A 20,817-nucleotide genomic window follows, 5' to 3' on the forward strand; every position below is an offset into this window, starting at 1 on the left:
TTTATGTCCATGGGCTGATTCCTCTTTTATTCTTATATCACTCCCTCTCCACAGACTCATTTCCAGAGCAACTGGCTCTGGTGAGAAAATAGAAACTTGCCCAAAGGCCCTTCAGAAGCACAGATATGAGCTGATAAAGGGTCTCTGTAATAATTCATTCGGTTAAAAATGTTCATATGTGGGCTGAAACTGAATTTACAACATGTGATGCTGCCATTTTTTTCAATTTAAAAATTCTTTATTTGGAGGATGACTGAACTTGCTTGTTAGAGAAGCAGCAGAATGATAAAAACAAAATCATCAAACACATTTGATATCAAAGGTGCAACTGTGTTGAAAAGAGAAAAGAAATGCCTAAAAGCCACTTGGGTGAAATCAACGGACAAACAAGCCACGTGCCATCGGACTTTTGACTCAAGGCAGTTGTACTGAGAATTACAGACACACTTTTGGCAGCAGAAGCTGTTTTTCTCAACATCGTAGAGTATTAAGCCAGTTTTCCTCCGTTGGAGTCTTGCAACAAGTGCAAATATGACATTTGGACAGAGAAGTGATGATGTGCTTAAGGCCTCAGAAGACTACACGGATAAAAGCACCAAAAAGACAACCATGGGAACGATCCTCAACATTCAAAAGATACTTTGCTGGTAATTCTTTTAATCAAGATCTTAAACGTATTGGTTTTTTTTTGAGCCAGGACTCTCGGGCTTGTCTCACTGCAGGAGGTTCTAAAGACGAGTTCTAGCTTCTTCTGCTGACGCTGATCCAGGTTTCCTCCTTCGGCGTGGATACCAGCTCAGATCGGACCTCTGTGATCTGTCCGTTCAGCTGGTGAAGCTTCAGCTGCCGCACCAATGTGCTGAGCAGGACGGTGGCTACGGTGTAGGCGAACCTGTCAGAGAGAAGAAACGGAAACAATGATGAGAATTGCAGCGAGGTACAGATCAGCCTCCATTCACTTCAGCGCTTTGTGTCTTTTCACGGTGTTTGTCTTCACCTGAGCTCTGGGCACGTTTGATTCCCCGAGAAGCCGAGCAGACAGAAGCTCTTCCTGACCGATTCCTCCTCAAATCGCTCTGGGTCAAACCTGAGGGACGTCAAAGGCATCACCGTATCAGAAACTGGACAAATCAATCGTCTAAACCTGGAAGGAAAAACGCCCCACACTCAAAGCTAAAGTAAACGTACATACCTGTATGGGGTGCTCCAGGTGTCAGAATCTTGCAGGATCACTCCCAAAGCATAGATGACCAAAGTCTGAAATACAGCAAGAACACAAGTGAAGCATCTTTGGGACATATATGCACCCGTAAAGTGTCACCTTATGTTCCTTTTTTGTTCCTATTGATTCTCCCCTCAAGCCCTCTCTGCAGTAAACCTGTCGTATTGTCTGGCTGTAATAATGTCCTGAGGAGCTGAGGAGAAATGAACAGACACCAGAAACCAGATACCTCTTTGGGGATGACGTGTTGATCGACTTTGCCCTCCACTTCCTGAAGCCGAGCTGCGACGGGGGTCAGCTTGGCAGCCCTCACTGTCTCATTGAGGACCTGCTGGCAGTATCTTTCCAGGGACAGAAACATGATAAGGTCAAGGTTACGGAACACACCGACCATGTCTGGATGAAACTCTGACCTTGAGCAACCAAATCTAGTACACTAGACTTCCATGTTTCAGGAAAACAAAGCCAAAGCCAGCTGTCTCATCTGAGATCCAACATGAGATTTCACATTCGCCAAAGATCTTACCTGAGCTGAGGGATCTTGTCCAAGGAAACTGGATCTGACCCCAAAACCTCATCCAGCTCCTGGTACAGTTTGTCCTGGACTTCCTCTGAGGTGGACAGGAAGCGAAGCGCCCAGATACACACTGCAAGACAACACGGTCGTCGGTGCTTAATAACATCACTGACTGTGTCAAGAAGTCCTGAAACATTTCAAGAGAAAGAAAAATTCTCGATTGTTATTCCCTTCCTTCTCCTCTTTTTAAACCAGAAAGGAATAATGATGTGATATTGTGCTGGTTGTTTGAAAAAAAGTTAAATTAATGAGCTCAATCAACAAGAAAATAAGAGGGAGATCAATAGTTAATTGTTGCCCTAAATGATGAAGTGTTTTCGCTTACAGTTGGCGGCGATGACGCATCCGGCCAAAGTGAAAACCATACAGTCCTCCATGACCTGAAACAAACAAACAAAAAGTTCATTTCAGACTTCTGTGGGCACCGTGAAGGTCTTTCAGTTGTCTTCTGGGCTTTGGATGGCAATGGGCGACTCACCTGTCGCTCCGACAGGCTGGACTGAAGCAGAGCGTCCACAAACACCGTCTGCTTCCTTGAGGCTTTCCTGTCCTTCAACACCGACAGCAGCATGGACTCCATCTCTGACAGAGCTGATTAAGAGAAAAGAGAAAGATGCTGTCATTTGACTTCAGGTACTTATCCACGATTTTGGCATCAACACTCCTGATGGGGTTACGAGTTAAAAAGACTTCCTGACCTTCAGACAGCATCCCAAACTAAGCCACAGTGGCAACCGTCCTTGGCATAAAAATCAATTAAAGTCTGCCAGAACAGCGGCTGCTCGCTGATCAGGGAGATAATTCTGAATGTGTTGGTTGTACACACAGTCTGTATTTGTTCTCAGACTCTTTTCCGAGCTGTCTGTCAAGCTGCTCGACACAGAAATCACGTTGCAAACATTCCCTCCTGTTTTTCCACAGTCGAGCAGCACAACACAGCTCCCACATGTCAACCCACTGCACGTATGAGGGGCTGAACGGGGGAATAAAAAAAGACAGCGTTTAGGAAAAGATGATGTCTTCAGACCTCAACCCTCACTCACCCTTCTCATAATGTCCTTTCCTGCTGGAGCTCTTCTCCAGGGAGCCGTCCAGGTAGCCTTTCCCGATTTCTGACCAGATCTGGTGGCGGGTTAGAAGAAGAGAAAAACAAAGTCAGCTGCTCCATTTCAATATGACTCTAACAGGCCAGAGTCCTGGTCTTTTGGAAGGAACTAAAATGAGTCAAAAACTGAAAACCTGTCTTCTCTAAAAATGACTGAAAATTCACATTGACATGACCATGATGTATTGGTGTCAGTGCCCTTAGAATCAAAGGGCTTCTTGGCAGCTGGATTCATGAGACCACGCGAGCTGAGGATCCATCTGGCCAGGCTTCACATTACGCGCTTGTGCCAAATCACAGTCAGTTTGGACCAATTAGTGTCCTACGAGGAACTGCTGGCATCGGCTGGTGTGGTTTTGGTGTGTGTTTGAAACAACAGCGCTAAAGAGGTTGACGTCGATGCTGCTGTAGCATCAGTGATATCAGAATATAGACTCCAGTGTTTCTTCACTGAAAGATTTTTTCGCTCTTCTCCCAACTTGCTTTGGCAAGAGTCATATGGTTGGTTGATCTGACTGGTTAAAGTTAGCTTGTGATAGACGGTGGTAGACAGATGGTTTATCAAATCACCCGCCAAGTATTTTTTTTTTTTTTATTGAAAGCGGCAGCTCTTTTCCAAACAGTTTCCAAGGACGACTTCCCAGATGGTTCCATGTAACAAACCATCTGGCGCATCAGGATACAGGAGCAGACAACAAGAGCAGCATCCAAAGCACAAAAGCCACTTGTGTAAAGGATGCAACCTTTTTCTTGGCTAGAAAAACTGTTGTCTCACCGCGTCATGGTTCTTGCGGAAGGAAATGACCTCAGCGTCACCTCTGAAGCTCTCGCCCAGAGCCAGCTGGGTGACAGTCTTCATGGCCAGACCCAGCAGGTGGGCACACAGCGGGGTATGCTGAGCCTCCGGGAATGACTTCCACTTTCCAACTAGCTCCTCCACCAGCTACGTGAAAGCAAACAATGACAGAAGGGACATCTGAATGTCAGAGTACTTCCGCAGAAGCAAATATGTGTTTTCCGTGGTGACGCCAACCTTGAGCACCAGAGGGAAGTTGTTCTTCATTGTGTTGTTGATGGCACTTTCATACACTTTCTTCCTTCTTATGGTCTCGGTGGCCCCGCCTCCCATCCCAGACTGGTATCCTAGCAACGACTTCAGCATCGTCTCAAAGGAGTCAGCTGAGAAGAGCCAGAGAAAATGCTTTGTTGATTTTTGTTTACAACTGCTAATTTAACTCCTCACAGACTTACAGAAACACACTGTGAGAGAGGCCTCTGTGAGCTCTTAATACAGCTGGTGAAATCAAAGCAGTGTGGTAAATGCTGGTGCACGTACTGCTGTGGTTGGGGTTGATGTGTTGCTGTAGCTGCTGCACAGAGCCCAGGCTAACCACCGGCCGACCTCCAAACCAGAATGACGCCACGGGCCCAAACTCCTGATGCAAACTGACGAGGAACTCGTGCAGACTGCCTTTGTTCACAATGTCCTGCAGGTTCCCATCCCTGAGAAAGCAGAAGGCATTGAATCTAATGTGAACAGCTGTTGATGTAAATGGCTGCTCTGCACAAGTGGAGTTACTTTGTCAGTCTGTCTGCAAACATCTGGAAAACTGTCCAGACATACAATCAATAACAAACCTTCCACACATGCTTTATGTTGAAGGACAGGCATTGTGTTGTTTTATTTTGATGTAATTGACTCATGAACTTTACAACATCCTTTTCTGGAATGAAAGCTAACAGCAGCTGTGAAAACAGAGGCAGAGCAGACAACTTACTTCTCATCTGTCGGATTGAGACCTGGGATGCCAGAGGCCCTTCTGGAAGACTGAAAACAATTTCTCCATTAATGTCGATAAAACAGTTAATTATTGAATATCATTTAGACAATGTAGATATGTTTTCCGTCTAAACTGACGTTAACACACATCTACTGCCTGCTCTAATAAACTGATAAGATGGTTATGCCTTTCCCAGTTACAGCTAGGGCGATAAGTTAATGTTTCATTCATTAATGTGGAATCCCATCGAAAAATATGGCACTTAAACGCTGACTCGCTTGCAGGTAAACACACAGAATGTAAGACACCACTTAAGGTAATCAGACATTTTTTTTATGATCTTCGAGTTCATTTTCAAATATTTAACTTTATAGCTTGTTTATGTAAATGGCTCACTGTTCGCGTTACCGCCCACTAAGGTTACTTCAAGTTGTAGTTTTCTGGATGTTGGATGTGCCCACACGATTGAAAGATTGTAACAATTTGTTGAGGTCTTAAATGATGTTATATGAAACGTTTCCACTTGTCCATGAGCAAGGGAACATTAAATGTATATCAGGAGGATACTGGCGTAACATGGTCTCGTCATAAGCTAAGAAGCTAACGTTAATTTACAGCTAACTTCAAACTTGCAGCGACTTACCGGATACAAATAGAGAACAGCGCCGACCAAAATGATGACAAACGTGACAGCAAAGATGGCAAAGTCCAGCATGACTTCTCTTTGTTAATAGCACAGTTTTCCTAACTTTTACTCATTAATATCTGGAGACTTCCACCCAAACTAATAACAGTCACCGTTACCACGTCTACAGAAAGCGCACGGGCAAAGTTGTTTATCTGTGTTCGATTACAGAGTCTGGATGACAGGCAGAGCGAATTAATCGACCTCAGATGGAATCGATACTCCAGCTGACTCGGCGCTTACGGTTGAATTGACACTTAAAATTCATTTAGATTTAGACACTTGTATTTTAATTAACAATGCAGATTTATCAGCATTTCATCTAAGGCCCAATTCACCATTTAGAAAATGCCACCTCATATAGTTTAATAATTAGGATATTACTTTTATATGACTAATATTCTTACTTCTGATCCCCATTCAGTATGATGCTCATATTCAGAACTACATATGTGCCATCATGTTTAAAGAATCTAATTCCTTTATAAAGTAATAAAGAGACATTGTTGGATTTCTTGGATAAAACTCTATTTGAAAAGAGACGAGCACATTCACATTTCAAAAAATACAAAAATAATCTACAACGCATTTTGAGTTAATTGCTGAAACACTGTGCAAAAATATGTGCAAGAATGACAACAAAGCTGTACAACATGTGTCAGAGCAGGTAAACAGAACGACTTTTTCTCAGGCAGTCATTTCTGATTTGTCCTCCAGTTTGGGAGGCTCAATCTCCATGGCCATCAGATAACCTGAGGAAGAGACAAGATATTCAGTGTTTTCAAGGACATTCCATTAACACAGTATTCAGCACACACTGTTGTCTCTCTCACACTCAGTATAGTCTGTTTCAGGTCTGGTGGCGATGAAGATCCAGGCCAGGCCCACCAGCAGAGCCACCACCAGGTTGATGGTCACCCACGGGTGCAGAATCTGGTGCTCTGACCCCGGTGGCCTGGAGAAGAAAAAGAAGAGCCTCAGGTATTGTTCCCAGGCTTCGTAGCAAGACAGAAACACAAAATGAGTCCAGCGAGCTCACCATAACGTTGTATTGAAGGCTGGGTAGAGGTTGATTCGGTCGCTTGTCATCTGCTGGCTCAGAGAGAGGATCAGCGCTGAGAAATACACTGGATGAGAAAATAAACAAAGAGTGTGAACTGAAAGCAAACAGACACCATCTGTTAACATCTGTAAGCCATGTAAACAAAGGAACTAACGGCGCTCATCGCACACCAAAGGCTCTTGTGTACATGTGGACTTGGCATCAGTGTGGACTCACAGAACGAGGCGAGAGCGACGGGGTCCAGCGTGATGAACTCCCGCAGAGCCATGGAGCCTTTGGCCAGGTTCACTCTGAGAGCGCAGAAAACAAGCTGCGTTAGTCTGCATACTTTGACACAGTTTGCAGAACATTATGACATCACAGTGAAGCTGACCTTTGACCTTTTGGACATAAAATCCTTCATCACTTCATCCTCTGACACGTTTGTGTGAAATTTAGATGTGATTAGCATTTGAATTCTTGAGTTATGGCCAAAATGTGTTTTGTGAGGTCACAGTCACCTTTGACCTTTGACCCACAAAATCAGCTCATCTTTGAGTCCAAGTGGATGTTTGTGCCAAATTTGAGGAAATTCCTTGAAGGCGTCCCTGAGATACCACATTCACAAGAATAAGACAGAAAACCTGAAAACACACAAGACATCTTTCCTCATGTTTACAGCTGTAGATTGCCCTGCGCTCCTATTGGTCAATGTCATGTACACACTCGTCTTCCTGTCAGGTTGTTGGTCATCCACTATGATACACTACACAGGATCAAACGATCAATCTTCACACCCCAAAGTCTGTGGGGTCGGGCTGATATTAGGTCGTCATTAGGCAGCATGATTTGGATAAGACTATATCCTGGAAGATCGTTCCATTTCTTCCTGTGTATTTTTGGTGATTGGGAGCAAATAGAGCACAATGTAAATCTGTTGTTACACATATTCCTCTCTGTTGTATAACATTTTTTCTTTGCTTTGAACCTGCACGCAGACCCGAGTTCAGCAGAGGATTCCTCTCAGGTCTGCAGGTGTTTCCAGCTTTACCTGTCGAAGGCGGCCACTGTGCTGATGGTCAGCAGCATGTAGAGCAGAGACTGGGAGGGGTAAGCCAGGCTGTGGTACTGCTCCAGCAGGTTGGACAGAGCGGTGAGGTGCTGCCCGGCTAACATGTACACCACCACCACGTTCCACACGGCGTAGCCCGCCAGGAAGCCGTGACAGTACAGGCCGAACACCCTGCAGCAGATCACAAAGGAGAGGCATTCAGGGAAGGAGGACCGTTCACTCGTACGACATATTTCACTTTGTTCGAGGCACTTTCAACTCACCTGAAGCCTTCGTGCACTCTGACAGAAACGTCTCTGGTGGTCCGGAGCGGCTGAAGATGCTGGAATTCTGGGATGGGATCCATCTGGTCGCTGGTCTTCCTCCAGTCTGAGCGCTCGGCAGCCTGGAAACGCTCTGCGCACGAACACACACGCACTCAGAAATCCAATCGACGCTTCCAACACCGTTCAATGGACGCGGCGTCTTTTGCTACTCACTGTTCCTCTCCACAAAGACTTTTCCCACCGGCTGGCTCTGACCCTGCGGGGCCGAGAACAGGGCATGCTGGGGGATGGGAGGAGGGGTGTTGGTGATGATATCATCCTCTTCTACGGCCAGCTCATCAGGAAGCTGTGATTCAACGAATTTTGACTTCCTGAAATTTCAAGAATAAAATGCACCATGAACTCCAGTGTTTGGAACAAATGTTTTGAAAAACCTGCACCCAGCACATTTTACATCATAGTCACAAAATAAAAAATACACATCTGATTTTTCTCACCTTCTGAGAAGAAATCTGCTGATTGAACAAAATATTGTGTGATCGCCGCAATAACTGTGACTGTCTTACTTTTTCTTTTTGGGCTTTCGGACCACCTCTTCTCCATCGGTGGTCTGATCTGCTGCATCTCCATTCATCATGTCGGCTTGGTCATCTTCAAGCTCTGAAAGCAGGAATTCACATTTCATTAGATCTTCTTCTCCTGCCTCGCTTAAAGGTGGAATATGTAAGATCTGGCCATTTGCTGTTGTTAGCTCAGTTAGCTGTGCAGCTAATGGCTTGATTAGCTGAGTCCTCTTGAAGCAGGAGTTTAGGCTCAGCAGCCTCCCAGCTCATCTTTACCTATAGTGGCTGCTTTCTTCTTCTTCTTCCTCCTCTGCGGGGGCGCGTCTGTTGCGACTTCTAAGGTGAGCTGCTCTCCGATCTCAGATTCCCTTCGGCTGCCCAGGCCTCCCATTTCCATCCCCTGATCTAAACAGGAAACAGCAGAAGCTTTCTCCGTAACAAAGCCGCCTTACAACATCATTCATTAGTTTTTAAAATGAGGACTGTTTTTCCTGCATGAAGTCAGTCCCTTTAAATCCAGGTAAAGGTCTGGGGTGTCACGTACCGTCCACATCATCCACTCCATTCATCTCCTTTCTCACCCTCTTCTTCTTTTGCTTTGCTGCAGGTACTTCTCCTTCACAGCATAAAGAAAGAAAAGTTCAATCAAGAACTATGAGATGATTCATCGCACAAATCCCAACATCTGCGTTTCAAATCCCGACTCACCAGCTGGGTCTTGACTTCACGTTTCCACACGTCCGACAAAAGAGAAAAGAAGAAAAGTTTGGTTCAAGCGTTCAGCACAAACACTCTCGATAAAGACAACAGGAGCTAAGTCACACGTTCACCTACCTCGGCATTGTGGGAAGCGAGCGCTGTCCTCGCTTAAGAAACAAAAAGAGGAAAAAGAAAAGTCAGCTCTGTTCTTTGTGTAAAATTGTTCATTTTCAAAGACTCTTGAAATAAATAAAACAGAAATAAATTGAATTTGCTGAAAAATCTTACAAATTGACCTCCTCTGTTCGAGGCCTTTTTATTTTAAGTCATACATCACGCAGTAAATCATGGACACAGTTGGCTAAAGACAATATATCCCCCTCCTCTTTTTCCTGCTCCAAGACGTCAAGATGCAAAAGTGCTCGTGTTTTGCCCGATGACTGAGACGGATATCATGTGCAGCTACTCCAAATACTGCAGTAGTATCAGAAGGTTCACAGGTACTTCCAAAAGAAAGGTTTTAAATATTAACCGACAGAAACAATTTTCTTCACGTTGAACCATAAGAAGCCTGACACACTGTGGTCCCATCAAACGCAGCATAAACACATGAACAAATTAACCCTCCTCAGAAACAACGCAGCCTAAAACAAACCAAGAGGTTCTTTTAAAGTGTAAACAAAGATTTTCTGAGCTTTTCACGAATTTTCAGCTCCAGCGCTCAAGTCAGACAAAAAGAGCTCACCATCGTCTTTCTGGCCATTCCCAAGAATCGAGTAAGAGTGGAATGAAGCGACGCGTAACATCCTGGCTGCTTCTGTTAAACCCTTGGCTAAATCTGTGTTCATACGTCGGCCACGACTGGGGATTATTCAGGGCAGAGGTCAGACGACTCAAACCTTTTCTGACTCTTGTGTGTGGCTGAGTGAAATGTCCAGGAAGCGCGTCTGTGTTCCTGTTTAATCTGGAGGCAGGCGGTGTACAAACATGTTATGCATGTGAGTGTTACATGCTTTTAATGTGTATTTTGAGCTTTTGTCTCTTGAACCGCTTCATGCATCAACTACTTTTTCAACACGTTAATCAAGTCTATAAAATGTTGGAAAATTGTGAAATATGCGCATTTAAATTCCAGTCCTACATTTATCTGACAGCTTTTTACAAATGAAGAGTTTAGAAAACGCAATGTTTTGATGTAAATTAAACTGCAGAAAATTATACACAAATACAGCTGAAACAAGCAAAAGTACTTCACTACTACTACTACTACTACTACTACTACTACTATTACTACTAAAAGGGGATATTTTTCTGCTTGTTATTGCACAGTACATTAAAATAACAGGACATTTTCCCTATTGTACTTTTACTTAAGTAGTAGGATTTGACTACTTCCTTCAACACTGACCACATATTTGATTTGATGTGTCTAATAATCATAAATTAAAGGATGTTATACAACCTACAGTTATAGGACCAACCTGTGGAAGAGGGGGGAGCTCCCTGGGTCGCATTTTCTGTAATGGCAAACGTAGACCGTTAGCAATATTTACAAGTACGCCAAATGAGATATTAACATCTCATTTCTGTATCTCAAAGCTATAACGGTGCCGTATATTTATCACGGAGCAGTCTGGAGCTCCTTAGCTAGCATTAGTTTATACACAAAAAATATTTACCTTTGAGCCTCTCGTATCCATATTAAAAAAATTTGTCGTCAACCACGCATGTAAATTTTATCCAGTTAAATCATTTTTAGATCATAAGTAGATTTTAATCTCTACAGCCGTTTAAAAGTGAGTAAACTACTACTGTTACTTAGCTACTCCATTTACGCTATTCAACTAGAGAGCGGTTACCCGGATGTTTTTAAGAGTAGCACCCAATACTTCCTGTATCTTCAAAATAAAAGCTCCCACACAAAGCATGTAAAGGCAACAGATGAATAAGAAAATAAATGAATGAATAAATTACTATCAGAAGTGGTTTATTAAAGTCCCAAACAAATACAAATATTAAAATGTCATTACATTGCTTGCACTTTCACATATTATCACATCATTTTTCACCAAATAAGGACACAGAGTGTAATTTTTGTGCCAAACACAACACACATGTTTAAGAAATCTTGAAGAATTTTTGTTTTGGCAGGCAATGACACATTTTCGGCTATAGCAAACCACAAAGAAGTGACACAAATTCAGAATGAAAAACAAAACAGGTGACAACATTAAACAAGAAACCACTTTGCTTTTCTAGTATGTAAACATCAATTGGAAAAATATTCCATTCTTCACTGCAGTTTTGCATGTTATGATGCATGTTATATTTTTCCTTTACAGTGAGGAATCTGCAAAATTAGAGATTGCTGCCATAACAGGGGTCACGTCTCTCTTGTCCCCTCGCCTCCTTCTCCTCCCTCCACCCTTACGACTCGGCGGTGGGTCGTATCCAGCTGGCCGGGACCCACTGCGGCTCGTCCTGTGCCTTCCTCACTGCCGTCAGCAGCTGGACGCAGGAGTCCTGCAGCTCGTCGTTGACGATCACGTGGTCAAACAAGTGGCAGAAGTGGGACTCCATCTTCCGGGCAGCATCCTCCATTTCCTGGAAGTCTTCATCCTGTTGGAGGAAAGGTTTAGTGTTACATGTACAAATAAATCAATTTTTTTGTGTGTCAAGAGTCCTTTTCTCATGGTCTTAAAACAAATGAAAGTGATCAGATGTGTCCCTTGGAGAGTTTACTTTGAACGGTCTGTTGACGTAGTAGTTTGTGGTGATGTACGAGTCCTGTCTGGTCTCCCTCAGGCGCTCCAGCGGTGGAGGCTTCACATAGATGACGTAGGCCCTCAGTTCATGGGTCCTCACAGCCTGAAGGGCCTGAACAATGATTCAAAGTAAAGCTACTGTACAGAACATTTAATGAAGTGACTGGAAGCACAAAACTGATGAACACAATGACATTAATTTAGGTTTGAATGGAATTCTGGAAACAAGTTTTTGATTTCAGTGCTGTTTTTTTAAGCATCTCAGAATATTTCCATCCTGTTCTCACGTTTGGCTCGATGTCGATGACGCAGATCTTCCTGCTGTTTAAAACCTCCTTTACACACTCGATGCTGGTGCCGTACAGATTCCCCTTGTACTCCCCGTACTCCAGAAACCTGCAGGACAAGAATCACACACAGAAATGACGAGGACGTGATACTTGAACATTCATTTCTGAATTCATTTTGTGTGCATTGTGACAGCTACAGGAGCGGTGCAATCATAGATTTTCATTATTTCAGAGGGTGTAAAAAGCAGATAATGCTGCAAATGCTCATAAATTCATTGTTATATTTAGGAAAAGAGCATTTTTAATGGAGAATATTCATTCATTGTTCATGGAGTCACAGCAGAGACTGTCGTACCTGTTGTTGTACACCATGTTGTCAAAGACTTCTCTGCTGGTGAAGTGGTATTCTCTGCCAGACTCCTCGTAAGCTTTGGGTGCTCTTGTGGTGTCTAATCAGGGAAAAGGTAATCTTATGTTATGTTCTCTTTGAGACAGACAATCATTTAACAGCAAACAGAAGATGATCGCAGAAGCTGATGAGAAACTGTCAGACTTCAGTGTGTTTTTCGGGTTTTTATGTGTTGTAAAAAACGTTTTGTTCAACTGATTGATTCGAATTTCAGTGGAAGACAAGAGTTGGTATGTACAAGGTATGGCTCCCTGGAAGATGTTGGGGTTCATTTCAATCAAGCGCCTCCGAAGTTCATTCACACCCACACCGGACGGGCCTGAGAAAGAAAGAAAACATGGAAAACTTTATTTCCAATCATGCATTTGATCACACTGATTTCTTAACTGTAATGTAACGTTGCCGTAAATTGAATTTCTAATCATCCTTATTGGTTTATTTCTCCCAATTAAAAGCTTTCCTGTACCCAGCAGGGCGATGAGGCGGTGTGCGTCCTGCGGGTGGCGCTGGTAGCGCACCACCTCCTCGTAGGGGCTGTTGAGGGCGCTGTAGCAGCTGCTGGTGCAGCGGGTGTGGCAGGACGGCTGGGTGGTGCTGTGGGAGCGCCGCCGGCACAGACGCATGCTGCGCCTGAAGCCAGCTGACAGGAAATGAAGAGGTAAAGGAACCCGCGTACAGAGCAAACATCATACCTGTGCAGATCTCAGAGCAGGTGAGCGTGAGGCTGCGAGAGGACTGACCTAAATAGATCCCTTCAATGTTGCTGCTGAAGTCATCCTCCTCTGGTGTGACATGAAGAGAAGCAGAGTGAGGTATCTTAAACACAGCACAGCACAATTATTTATGAGAAGATATATAAGGCAGGAACATGTGTGATAAGCTAAAATCAGCCAATCAGATCAGCCCGGCCTGTGTGTCGGCCCATTTAGAGGAACACAGCTGACTCAAGGGAAAATTTATTTATCTGATGGATAAAAAAAATCCTGACTTTAAAGGAAAGATTCAACTTTTCTTGTCTTGTATGGATCAAGCTTAAATCCTAGAATTCCCATAATGCTATGCACCAAATCATGTAAACATGTAAAATCAATAAAGTAGCCCTTTAACTGACGGACTTGATTGTCATTTTTTTCATTTATTTGCCCATTTTATGAACATTTTCTTTAATTTTTCCCTAATTTGTCATGTTCAATCACGTTTTCTCACCTTCTCGGAGCTCCTCTGAGAGTTGGAAAAGAAACGACAAAAGTTTCAGATGAAGGACAGCAGATAGAATGACACTGAATTCAATCCAAACGGATCGAATCAACAAAGACTTACCTACCAGATTCAAATGCCTCTTCGTCTGCCAGGGAGAAATACAAAAAGCGCGAAATGAATCATAAGTTTGTGTATGAAAGCCAGATGAAGCAACAAGTGAAGGGTGAAGTTTACCTGCTTCAACACACTTCTCATCGATGGCCATCATGTCTTCCTCTGTGGGCGAAAAATGACATCAGTTCTATCTGTAATAGATCAATCGATGAAGCTAATTCAGCTGTAAATGTGCCGTTTGGCTTTGCCTTAAACGTGAAATGATGGCTCCTTACCTTCCTCTACAGTGCTCACTTCAGTAAACGTGGGGTGAAAAACAATGAAAACTCGACTGTGAAAACAAGCTGTCAACTCTGAGACTGTCAGGACGTGGATATAAAGTCTGAGACGAGGGAAAGAACATGTGGAACTTACAGGTCTGTATGCAGGTGTGTGGCTGGTAAGGCTGAGACCACCAGAACTCCCTCTGCTTCCTGTTCCAACAGCCCAAAAAAGCCAAATTCATTCAAAATAATGACATAAAATCAGTGGGAAATCATGAAGCATACACCCATGAAGTGTGAAAATCCTGACCGTTTCAGCAGGTTGGTGGAGGGGATGAGGCCAGCACAGGCTGTGTTGCTGGGCAGTTTCTTGGCCTGCCACCAGAGGGCGTCTGTCTGGTCCACAATCTCCAGGATGTCACCTTTTCTGAAGCTCATGCCGGCGTCGGCGCAGGGGATGCTCGGGTCCTGCTGGGGGCTGTAGTCCGCCATGGCCCGGACATACAGCTGATACCAGACAAGTTAGTTCATTAAGATGACATTTAGCTCTGATGTGAGGTGAAAGAATGATGCAGGAGCGGATGATTTACCATCGTCTGGTTGTGAACCGGCCTTTCTGTGATGGGAACGACCTTAAACATGACGGTGCCCTGTGACCTTGCTTGCTGATTGGGTGTAAAAAAACAAAATGGATTAATTAGCAGATATTAACAACTCAAAATATACATTTTAACATGAATCTGGTTTAAAATTTAAAAGATGGAATAATCATTCCACAGTGAGCATCCACATAAGTGACCCACCACAACTTGGATAACTTGCTCAGGCTCCATCCCATCCACGGGAAAACCATTCACCTCGATGATCCTGTCCCCTGCATGGAGCAGACCTACACACACACACACACACACACACACACAAAAGACACAAAAGAAAATTAGTGCTTCTTTCAGTGTGTGAGAGACCAAACCCTGGTGAAAATGTCGAGCTTTTAGTATAAACTAACATCAACCACTTCTCCTAAATGTCACATGAGAACATCCATGCCACTCATTGGTTAGACGTGTTTGGGGGGCAAGAAAACACAGAAAGGAGGTCCTCGCTGCACAAATATCAAGATGGCATCATTTGTTCCAGGTCAGACCTTGACTCTTTCTCTGGTTAGCTGCTGGCTACCTTTTATTTCTCATCCCATGATGCAAACACACCTGGCAGTGGGAACAGTTTTTAGCTCATGCTCGCAGTTGGTTGTATATGTGGATGATTTTGTTCTAAACACAAAGTCGATTCCTAACTTTGTCTCTCTCATGTCCTCATTAAAATGATTTCAACTTGGGGTTAACAACACAAAGCCGGGATGCCCAGTAAACTGAGACACATGAACCACGAGAGAGACGGCTCACCACTTTGATCAGCCAGCCCTCCGTGAATCACCCGAGCGACGAAGATCTCCCCTGTGATCTCGTTCCTCTTTATCGTTGCTCCCTAGAACAGAAAAGATGAAACACGGAATAAATAAAGCTGCTGTAAAGTGGAGTGGAGGCATGTGTCGGATCACACGAATGAAGACTGATGGAGGTGAAATGGAAGCAGATTAATTCAGACACAAACGAGCCCGAGCTCCAGATGAATACAGATGGAGTTCCTGAAATGACATCAGACAAGAAGCGGAAATATGAAAGGATGAAACGGTCCAACACGATGGAGGAAAACGACCAGGGATGCAACAAAAAGTAAGGAAGAAAGGTCAACTACCACTGTGCGTGTCTGCAGATCAGCCGCTCTGCAATGATCACTTGAAAAGACCCAAGAAGTCCACTCTTTGGACACTCTTCGGCGTCTCTCATGTCGTCTTCTTCCTCGCCTTCTTCCTCTGTTTTGAACGACGTCCTTTCACCGTGTGCGAGGTCTCCTCCTCCAGCAGGCCGTTGGTCAGAAGGTGCTTGGAGGCGTGAAGCTCAGCGTGAATGTGCTTCTTCTGCGGCGAAGGGGCATTCTTGCCTTTCACAGCAGTTCGGGGTGAACCGCCGCAAGACACGGACAGACAGCTGGTCCCCTGAGAGGTGGAGGGAGCGTCCAGGGAGCTGCTGAGGGAGCTGGAGGAGCTGGAGGAAGGAAGGGAGAGGAAGGAGCATCTGGATTGGTGCGTCAGGGATGGACGTGGCTCTCGGCTCTTCTTTGGCGTGCTGTCTTGCTCAGCAACCACCGGTTTTGGAGAGTTGACCTCTGTCCTGGCGGTGGTGGCGAGGAGCGTCTGCAGCTGCTCCACCACCTGCGTGAGGAGGACCAAGGCCTGCGAGTTGTCCTGCACTGTGTCTGACATGCGTTCGGTCGCAGTTGCCATCTTCTCCCCGAGGAGTTTGATGTCTTTGGTGCTGCTCTCCATGGAGCTGGCGGCCAGCTGCACCGTCGTCCTCAGTTCATCCAGACTCTCTTGCTTGGCGAGCTCCACGGGGGGCACCGGGGGCAAATCCACGGCGCGGCGAGGCTGCATGGGGCTCGGGGGAGCGGTGCGGATGCGAGGGCTGTGGCTTCGAAGCCCGCGAGGCAGGTCAGGCTGGAGGTAATCTTCGACGTTGGAGTAGTACGGTACGGTGAGACACGGGGGAGACACGGTCCACCGGCGGGCTGTGGGAAGAGGGGACGCTGCATCGGCGGACTCTCCTCCTTCATCTTCGCTGTCTAACTCTTCAATGATGTTGTCTCCAATGAAAAAACAGACATCGTTAATCCACGAAAAACCGCGCATGGCTGTGATGAATGATGGAAGAAGAGGGCGCAATGACGGATGACGAAACACCAACAGATCTTTTCTTACCGATCAGAACGGAGCTGTAGACCGAAGGCGCGGAGCGGTTCAGACTTTGCCCCCACAGCAGGTCGGTGTAACAAACTCTGCACTGGCTCATCGGCTTGCTGCAGCACATCGCACAGTTGCTCATTGGCTTATAGCCAGGATGAAGGTATGGCTGAGCTGCAGCGTGACACAGCGGCTCAGCCGGCGGGTAGCTGCCTCTCCGAACTCTACACCATGACGAGTCCTTGACGTCCTGGCTCCCAGCAGTGGGGCTCTGGAGCCTGAACGCACCGGCTTGGGGAAACCTCTGCCGGGTCAGACGCCTCAGGGTGTCCCAGTGACTCTGGACTCTGGAGCTTTTTGCACATGAGGAGGACACACTGGGCGGCGGCAGCCTGACTTTCTGGTTGTTGCAGAGCTGTGAGACAACAGAGTCACTCAAAGGAAGAAATGAGATTATGGAGGACTTCCACTGGAAAGGAAGGTTGAAAAGACAGAATACCTGCTGAGAAAACTGGATTTGAAGCTTTATTGATAAAAACATTCTTCCTTATCATTCTCATGATCATATCAGTACTGTCCTGTGACAAAAAGAAGACTGTCATGTAACTACTTTGCAGAGATGTGTTAAAAATCCTTGTTTTTCAGCAGTATCTGCTGTCAGGAAATGATCTGTAGCCTTAACAAACAATTATTCAAATGAGAGATTATAAAATTCAAACATCTGCTCTGCGTTGGACGCCGTCAGCTGTTTGATTCACATCTGGCAAAAAAAAAACAAAAACATGGTAAAATATCCACGAGCATCTGCTTCCTCACAACTGGAAAAACATTCCCATTGCAGCTCATTCTTTTGACTGGAGCATGTGCATGGTTTACAGACAAAGAGAGCACAGGTACAGCCACCAAAATAAAGTGGAGTAATGCAAGAAGGACCAGTTTCAGATGACACCATATGTCCAAAAGTATATGGACACCTCTGTCCTGTATTTAGGTCATATCCTGTACATTAATAACCTCACATAAACTAAAGAAAATATGTTCAAATGGTTCAGATTCATGTTGACATGGATGTGGTGGGGCATGTACATCAGTGTGTTTTGCGTAAATCTATTTTTCTGATAAATTTGATGGTATAGCCCTCAAAGGGACAGCCAGCGGAAACATTTACTCCCTCTGTAGCATGACTTCATGGTCTGAAAGCATTTCTGTGCTCAGGGAAGTTTGCCTGATGGGTTTCCCTGATCCCAGGAAACCTGTTTTTGTAAAGAGGGATTAAAAATGGCTTTCACGCATAACAAGAGGGGTGATCCCATCAAAATGTGACCTCATGTTCGGGTCGGACAGTGCCTGAATACTGAGTCATGTACAGTGACTATAACACCATCTAAAACTCCTCTGAAATGTATTAAATCAGAAAAAAAAACGTACACCAAACTTCATTCGCAGTTTTTATATTTCAACAAGGCTTAAGCTGCTCACCAGAGGCTGTTTGTTCTTCACCAGGCAGACGATCCTGGTGGCCTCTTCATCGTCCGGCAGGTCCTCCGGCATGGGTGGAAGAACCGGCTCATAGTCCCTCTGGGCCACCGTGTCATGAGCTGAAAGAAGAGCCTGCAAATGATGAAGATCAAACATTTTTTGACTGGAAACTGCTGGTCAACATAAAGTATTTCAGGTTAATTTTGGTTATTTTTTGCCAATTTAAACACTTATTAAGCTTCCAGGAACCCAAATTACAAGAAAAACATACAGATGTGCACATAAAAATGTACAAATCTTAGTCGTAATCCCTCAAAATACTCAAAACCATCAGTGTCAGGTGAGCTCAGCTTTGGACGAAACACAGAAACACCTGGTCCATCATGGTTGTACCAGCTCAGGAAAACTGTGCAGACCTCTGCAGCCAGAATTCAGTGGTTCTCACCTGCAGGTGTGGCTGTCTCAGGAGGCGGTAGAGCTCTTTGGCGTCTTCAGAGCAGCCCGGCAAGGCTCTGATGTCGATCAGCAACTGCACAGAGGCCGCGTAGCCATCGTGTAAGAAGACTTCCACAAAATGTATGTGAGCAACAACTTCTGAATAAAAACAAATCTGAACGCAACCTGCAGTGAAAGTCCTGAGGCGTAGTCCAGAGCTGGCGCTGGGGAGTCTCTCAGGTGCCTTTGGAGACACTCATAAACCTGAAAACAAAGTTGGCCAGTGATTCACACAGTAATGACAAAAGCAGTAAAACTTTGTTTGACTGATCCTAAGGGGAAAAACTTTTTCTGTCACATCAAGTTTAATTCTCTATTATTTTATTGTGTTAATGACAGAATATTCGGGGTGTTTTTGGACCTTGAGCAGCGACTGCAGCCAGGAGGCGTTCAGCAGACTGTGGAGGATCTCAGCTCCGTCGATGTCCGGATTGACCGACTGTCTCACCTCCTCAATGACATCTGTCAGGATCTGACGCAGGCCTGCGACACACCAACAGCCCCGATATTCAGAGTGTAAACAGGAAGTGGAATATTAACGCAATACAATGTAGCAGTGAAGTCAATCTCCCCCACTGACCGTGTTCTCCAAGCTCACAGTGGGGGCTTAACACCTGAGCCTCCACCGCCTGCCTCATGGTCACTGGACCCCCAACCTTTGACCCCGACCACCTGCTGACTGCTGGTCTGCAACAAACCTGGAAAAGGAAAAAAAGGAAAGACATTCATGTATTTTTTTTTCAGTAATCTTTTAACTTTAATGCAGAAGAAAAAAATCCTTAAAGCTGATATTTAACACCTCATATTTCAAACACAACGCTGCTGGGTAGGTTAGCCGCTCAGCTGATGAACAGAAAAATCACCTGTTATGATAATTAATTCAATAATTGTAATTGTTAACTTACTTCACCTCAACAACTGTTAACTATGAAAATGCTGTTGCATTGTGCTAAAAAATGGCTGTTTTGTCAATGGTGTCAAAGTGAAAAAAATCGTCAGACTCATCGATAATGAAAATAATCGGTGAGTTACTGCCTAAAAACTGAGCTCTTTTACCTCATTTTCTCATTTTTTTGCAGCTGGTTGGTAATCCAGCTGTGAGTGTGCAGTGGGATCAGGTAGAGAGGTGCAGTCACAGCTCCATCAGTGGTTAGTGTGAATGGGGTCAGGGGTTAATGGCACACTTCACAGCAGTGCGTAAGAGCAGCAGTGATGTAAATACAGAGATGTGCAGACTTTAATCTGCCGCTGGTAAGCCGTCAGGAGAAAGCAAACTCCAGTATGAGGAAAAATCTGATATTTTTAGGAGATCATTCAGCAGAGATGCTACTTTAACCAACATCGAGTCAATTTGACATTCAGGAGGACATTGAGATGAACCAAAAAGGCGGTCAAACAAGTTCAAAAACTAAGTTCAGGCAGGTTTTACTGGCTCTAAATCCCAAAGCATGACTGCAAACAGCCACACTGCAGAGATGCCACTTGAGCAAAATGACAGAAGCAAGAACAACAGTTTAAAAAGGTGATTCTCACTCCTCAGGAGGTTTCTGTAGTTAAAGAAGAGGATGATCCCTGTGGCCTTCCTCCAAGCCCATCTCTCTTTAAAAACGCATCTCACCTTTATGTCTGAATCCCCAGGGAAGCCACAAGCTTCTGTCCTCCAGCTCCTGCAGGTTTTAGCACCAACAGTGGTGCAGGAAAGATGCATATATGATGGGAAAATGCTCCTCGTAGACTGGACGTTGCACTATGCTTTCATCGAGCTACGGGGAATGAGAGAGGAGAGAGAGAGGGCTGTAATCTCTCTCGATCCCACTTAATCCCAGGCAAGTGAGCCGCCTGCCACTGGCCACCGGAAGCCGGTTCCTCCCTCACCGGCTGGTTGGTTGCCTCGGAGCTTCCAAATCTTCTTAACTCTTTCAGCTTTGAGCAGCACGCAGGAGGAACCGTGTGGAAGGCGACTGACGATGAAAGAGACAGTTTAGGTGTC

The 20,817-nt window shown here is 44.8% G+C and overlaps 3 protein-coding genes across 7 annotated transcripts; all 3 read right to left on the reverse strand.

Annotated features, from left to right (window-relative positions):
* Nucleotides 1-213: 213 nt before the first annotated feature.
* On the reverse strand, nucleotides 214-5,541 carry cyp20a1 (cytochrome P450, family 20, subfamily A, polypeptide 1). Its single transcript, XM_070957795.1, has 13 exons — nucleotides 5,329-5,541; nucleotides 4,683-4,732; nucleotides 4,241-4,407; nucleotides 3,938-4,083; nucleotides 3,680-3,847; nucleotides 2,843-2,921; nucleotides 2,278-2,390; nucleotides 2,125-2,179; nucleotides 1,749-1,869; nucleotides 1,452-1,563; nucleotides 1,193-1,257; nucleotides 998-1,087; nucleotides 214-892 (listed from the first exon to the last, which is right to left on the reverse strand). The coding sequence occupies exons 1-13, from the start codon at nucleotides 5,398-5,400 to the stop codon at nucleotides 742-744; spliced, it is 1,389 nt and encodes a 462-aa protein (XP_070813896.1). The 5' UTR covers nucleotides 5,401-5,541; the 3' UTR covers nucleotides 214-741.
* A 99-nt stretch (nucleotides 5,542-5,640) lies between these two features.
* On the reverse strand, nucleotides 5,641-10,895 carry tmem237b (transmembrane protein 237b). Of its 3 annotated transcripts, XM_070957796.1 has the most exons (14): nucleotides 10,692-10,873; nucleotides 10,494-10,529; nucleotides 9,148-9,179; nucleotides 9,022-9,035; nucleotides 8,858-8,929; nucleotides 8,590-8,718; nucleotides 8,317-8,410; nucleotides 7,964-8,121; nucleotides 7,748-7,880; nucleotides 7,464-7,655; nucleotides 6,650-6,723; nucleotides 6,410-6,497; nucleotides 6,204-6,325; nucleotides 5,641-6,122 (listed from the first exon to the last, which is right to left on the reverse strand). In XM_070957796.1, the coding sequence occupies exons 1-14, from the start codon at nucleotides 10,710-10,712 to the stop codon at nucleotides 6,058-6,060; spliced, it is 1,230 nt and encodes a 409-aa protein (XP_070813897.1). In that variant the 5' UTR covers nucleotides 10,713-10,873; the 3' UTR covers nucleotides 5,641-6,057. The 3 variants fall into 3 exon arrangements, with proteins under 3 accessions (XP_070813897.1, XP_070813900.1, XP_070813899.1); XM_070957799.1 differs by lacking the exon at nucleotides 9,022-9,035 and having other exon boundaries at nucleotides 9,144-9,179; nucleotides 10,692-10,895; XM_070957798.1 differs by lacking the exons at nucleotides 10,494-10,529; nucleotides 10,692-10,873 and adding an exon at nucleotides 9,758-9,830.
* Nucleotides 10,896-10,988: 93 nt separating this feature from the next.
* LOC139327922 (MAGUK p55 subfamily member 4-like) lies at nucleotides 10,989-20,604 on the reverse strand. Of its 3 annotated transcripts, XM_070957950.1 has the most exons (22): nucleotides 20,446-20,604; nucleotides 19,408-19,525; nucleotides 19,189-19,310; nucleotides 18,954-19,031; nucleotides 18,778-18,861; nucleotides 18,333-18,464; nucleotides 15,457-15,538; nucleotides 14,857-14,942; nucleotides 14,644-14,718; nucleotides 14,364-14,560; nucleotides 14,205-14,263; nucleotides 14,066-14,083; nucleotides 13,911-13,952; nucleotides 13,801-13,821; nucleotides 13,683-13,697; nucleotides 13,217-13,258; nucleotides 12,943-13,116; nucleotides 12,715-12,795; nucleotides 12,423-12,516; nucleotides 12,065-12,173; nucleotides 11,755-11,889; nucleotides 10,989-11,631 (listed from the first exon to the last, which is right to left on the reverse strand). In XM_070957950.1, the coding sequence occupies exons 1-22, from the start codon at nucleotides 20,533-20,535 to the stop codon at nucleotides 11,440-11,442; spliced, it is 2,046 nt and encodes a 681-aa protein (XP_070814051.1). In that variant the 5' UTR covers nucleotides 20,536-20,604; the 3' UTR covers nucleotides 10,989-11,439. The 3 variants fall into 3 exon arrangements, 1 of the variants encoding a protein (XP_070814051.1); XR_011601683.1 differs by lacking the exons at nucleotides 10,989-11,631; nucleotides 11,755-11,889; nucleotides 12,065-12,173; ... (10 more) ...; nucleotides 14,644-14,718; nucleotides 14,857-14,942 and adding exons at nucleotides 15,809-16,756; nucleotides 16,872-17,268 and having other exon boundaries at nucleotides 15,455-15,538; XR_011601684.1 differs by lacking the exons at nucleotides 10,989-11,631; nucleotides 11,755-11,889; nucleotides 12,065-12,173; ... (10 more) ...; nucleotides 14,644-14,718; nucleotides 14,857-14,942 and adding exons at nucleotides 15,812-16,756; nucleotides 16,872-17,268 and having other exon boundaries at nucleotides 15,459-15,538.
* Between the last annotated feature and the right edge of the window lie 213 nt (nucleotides 20,605-20,817).

Source organism: Chaetodon trifascialis, chromosome 24 (genome assembly GCF_039877785.1).
Source record: "Chaetodon trifascialis isolate fChaTrf1 chromosome 24, fChaTrf1.hap1, whole genome shotgun sequence".
Taxonomy (NCBI): Eukaryota; Metazoa; Chordata; class Actinopteri; order Chaetodontiformes; family Chaetodontidae; genus Chaetodon; species Chaetodon trifascialis.

What these genes read in the sequence shown, in the direction of transcription:
- LOC139327922 (XM_070957950.1), bottom strand. Translation starts at nt 20,535, where the DNA reads ATGCATCTTTCCTGCACCACTGTTGGTGCTAAAACCTGCAGGAGCTGG. An exon ending in CATTGAAGGGATCTATTTAG is followed by an intron (nt 13,117 to 13,216) that starts GTCAGTCCTCTC and finishes ATTTCCTGTCAG; the next exon opens with CTGGCTTCAGGCGCAGCATG. An exon ending in CTTCCAGGGAGCCATACCTT is followed by an intron (nt 12,517 to 12,714) that starts GTACATACCAAC and finishes TTCCCTGATTAG; the next exon opens with ACACCACAAGAGCACCCAAA.
- tmem237b (XM_070957796.1), bottom strand. Translation starts at nt 10,712, where the DNA reads ATGGATACGAGAGGCTCAAAG. An exon ending in TGGATACGAGAGGCTCAAAG is followed by an intron (nt 10,530 to 10,691) that starts GTAAATATTTTT and finishes TTGCCATTACAG; the next exon opens with AAAATGCGACCCAGGGAGCT. An exon ending in GCCTTCAATACAACGTTATG is followed by an intron (nt 6,326 to 6,409) that starts GTGAGCTCGCTG and finishes TTTCTTCTCCAG; the next exon opens with GCCACCGGGGTCAGAGCACC.
- cyp20a1 (XM_070957795.1), bottom strand. Translation starts at nt 5,400, where the DNA reads ATGCTGGACTTTGCCATCTTTGCTGTCACGTTTGTCATCATTTTGGTC. An exon ending in CCAGCCTGTCGGAGCGACAG is followed by an intron (nt 2,180 to 2,277) that starts GTGAGTCGCCCA and finishes TGTTTGTTTCAG; the next exon opens with GTCATGGAGGACTGTATGGT. An exon ending in ACCTGGAGCACCCCATACAG is followed by an intron (nt 1,088 to 1,192) that starts GTATGTACGTTT and finishes GACGTCCCTCAG; the next exon opens with GTTTGACCCAGAGCGATTTG.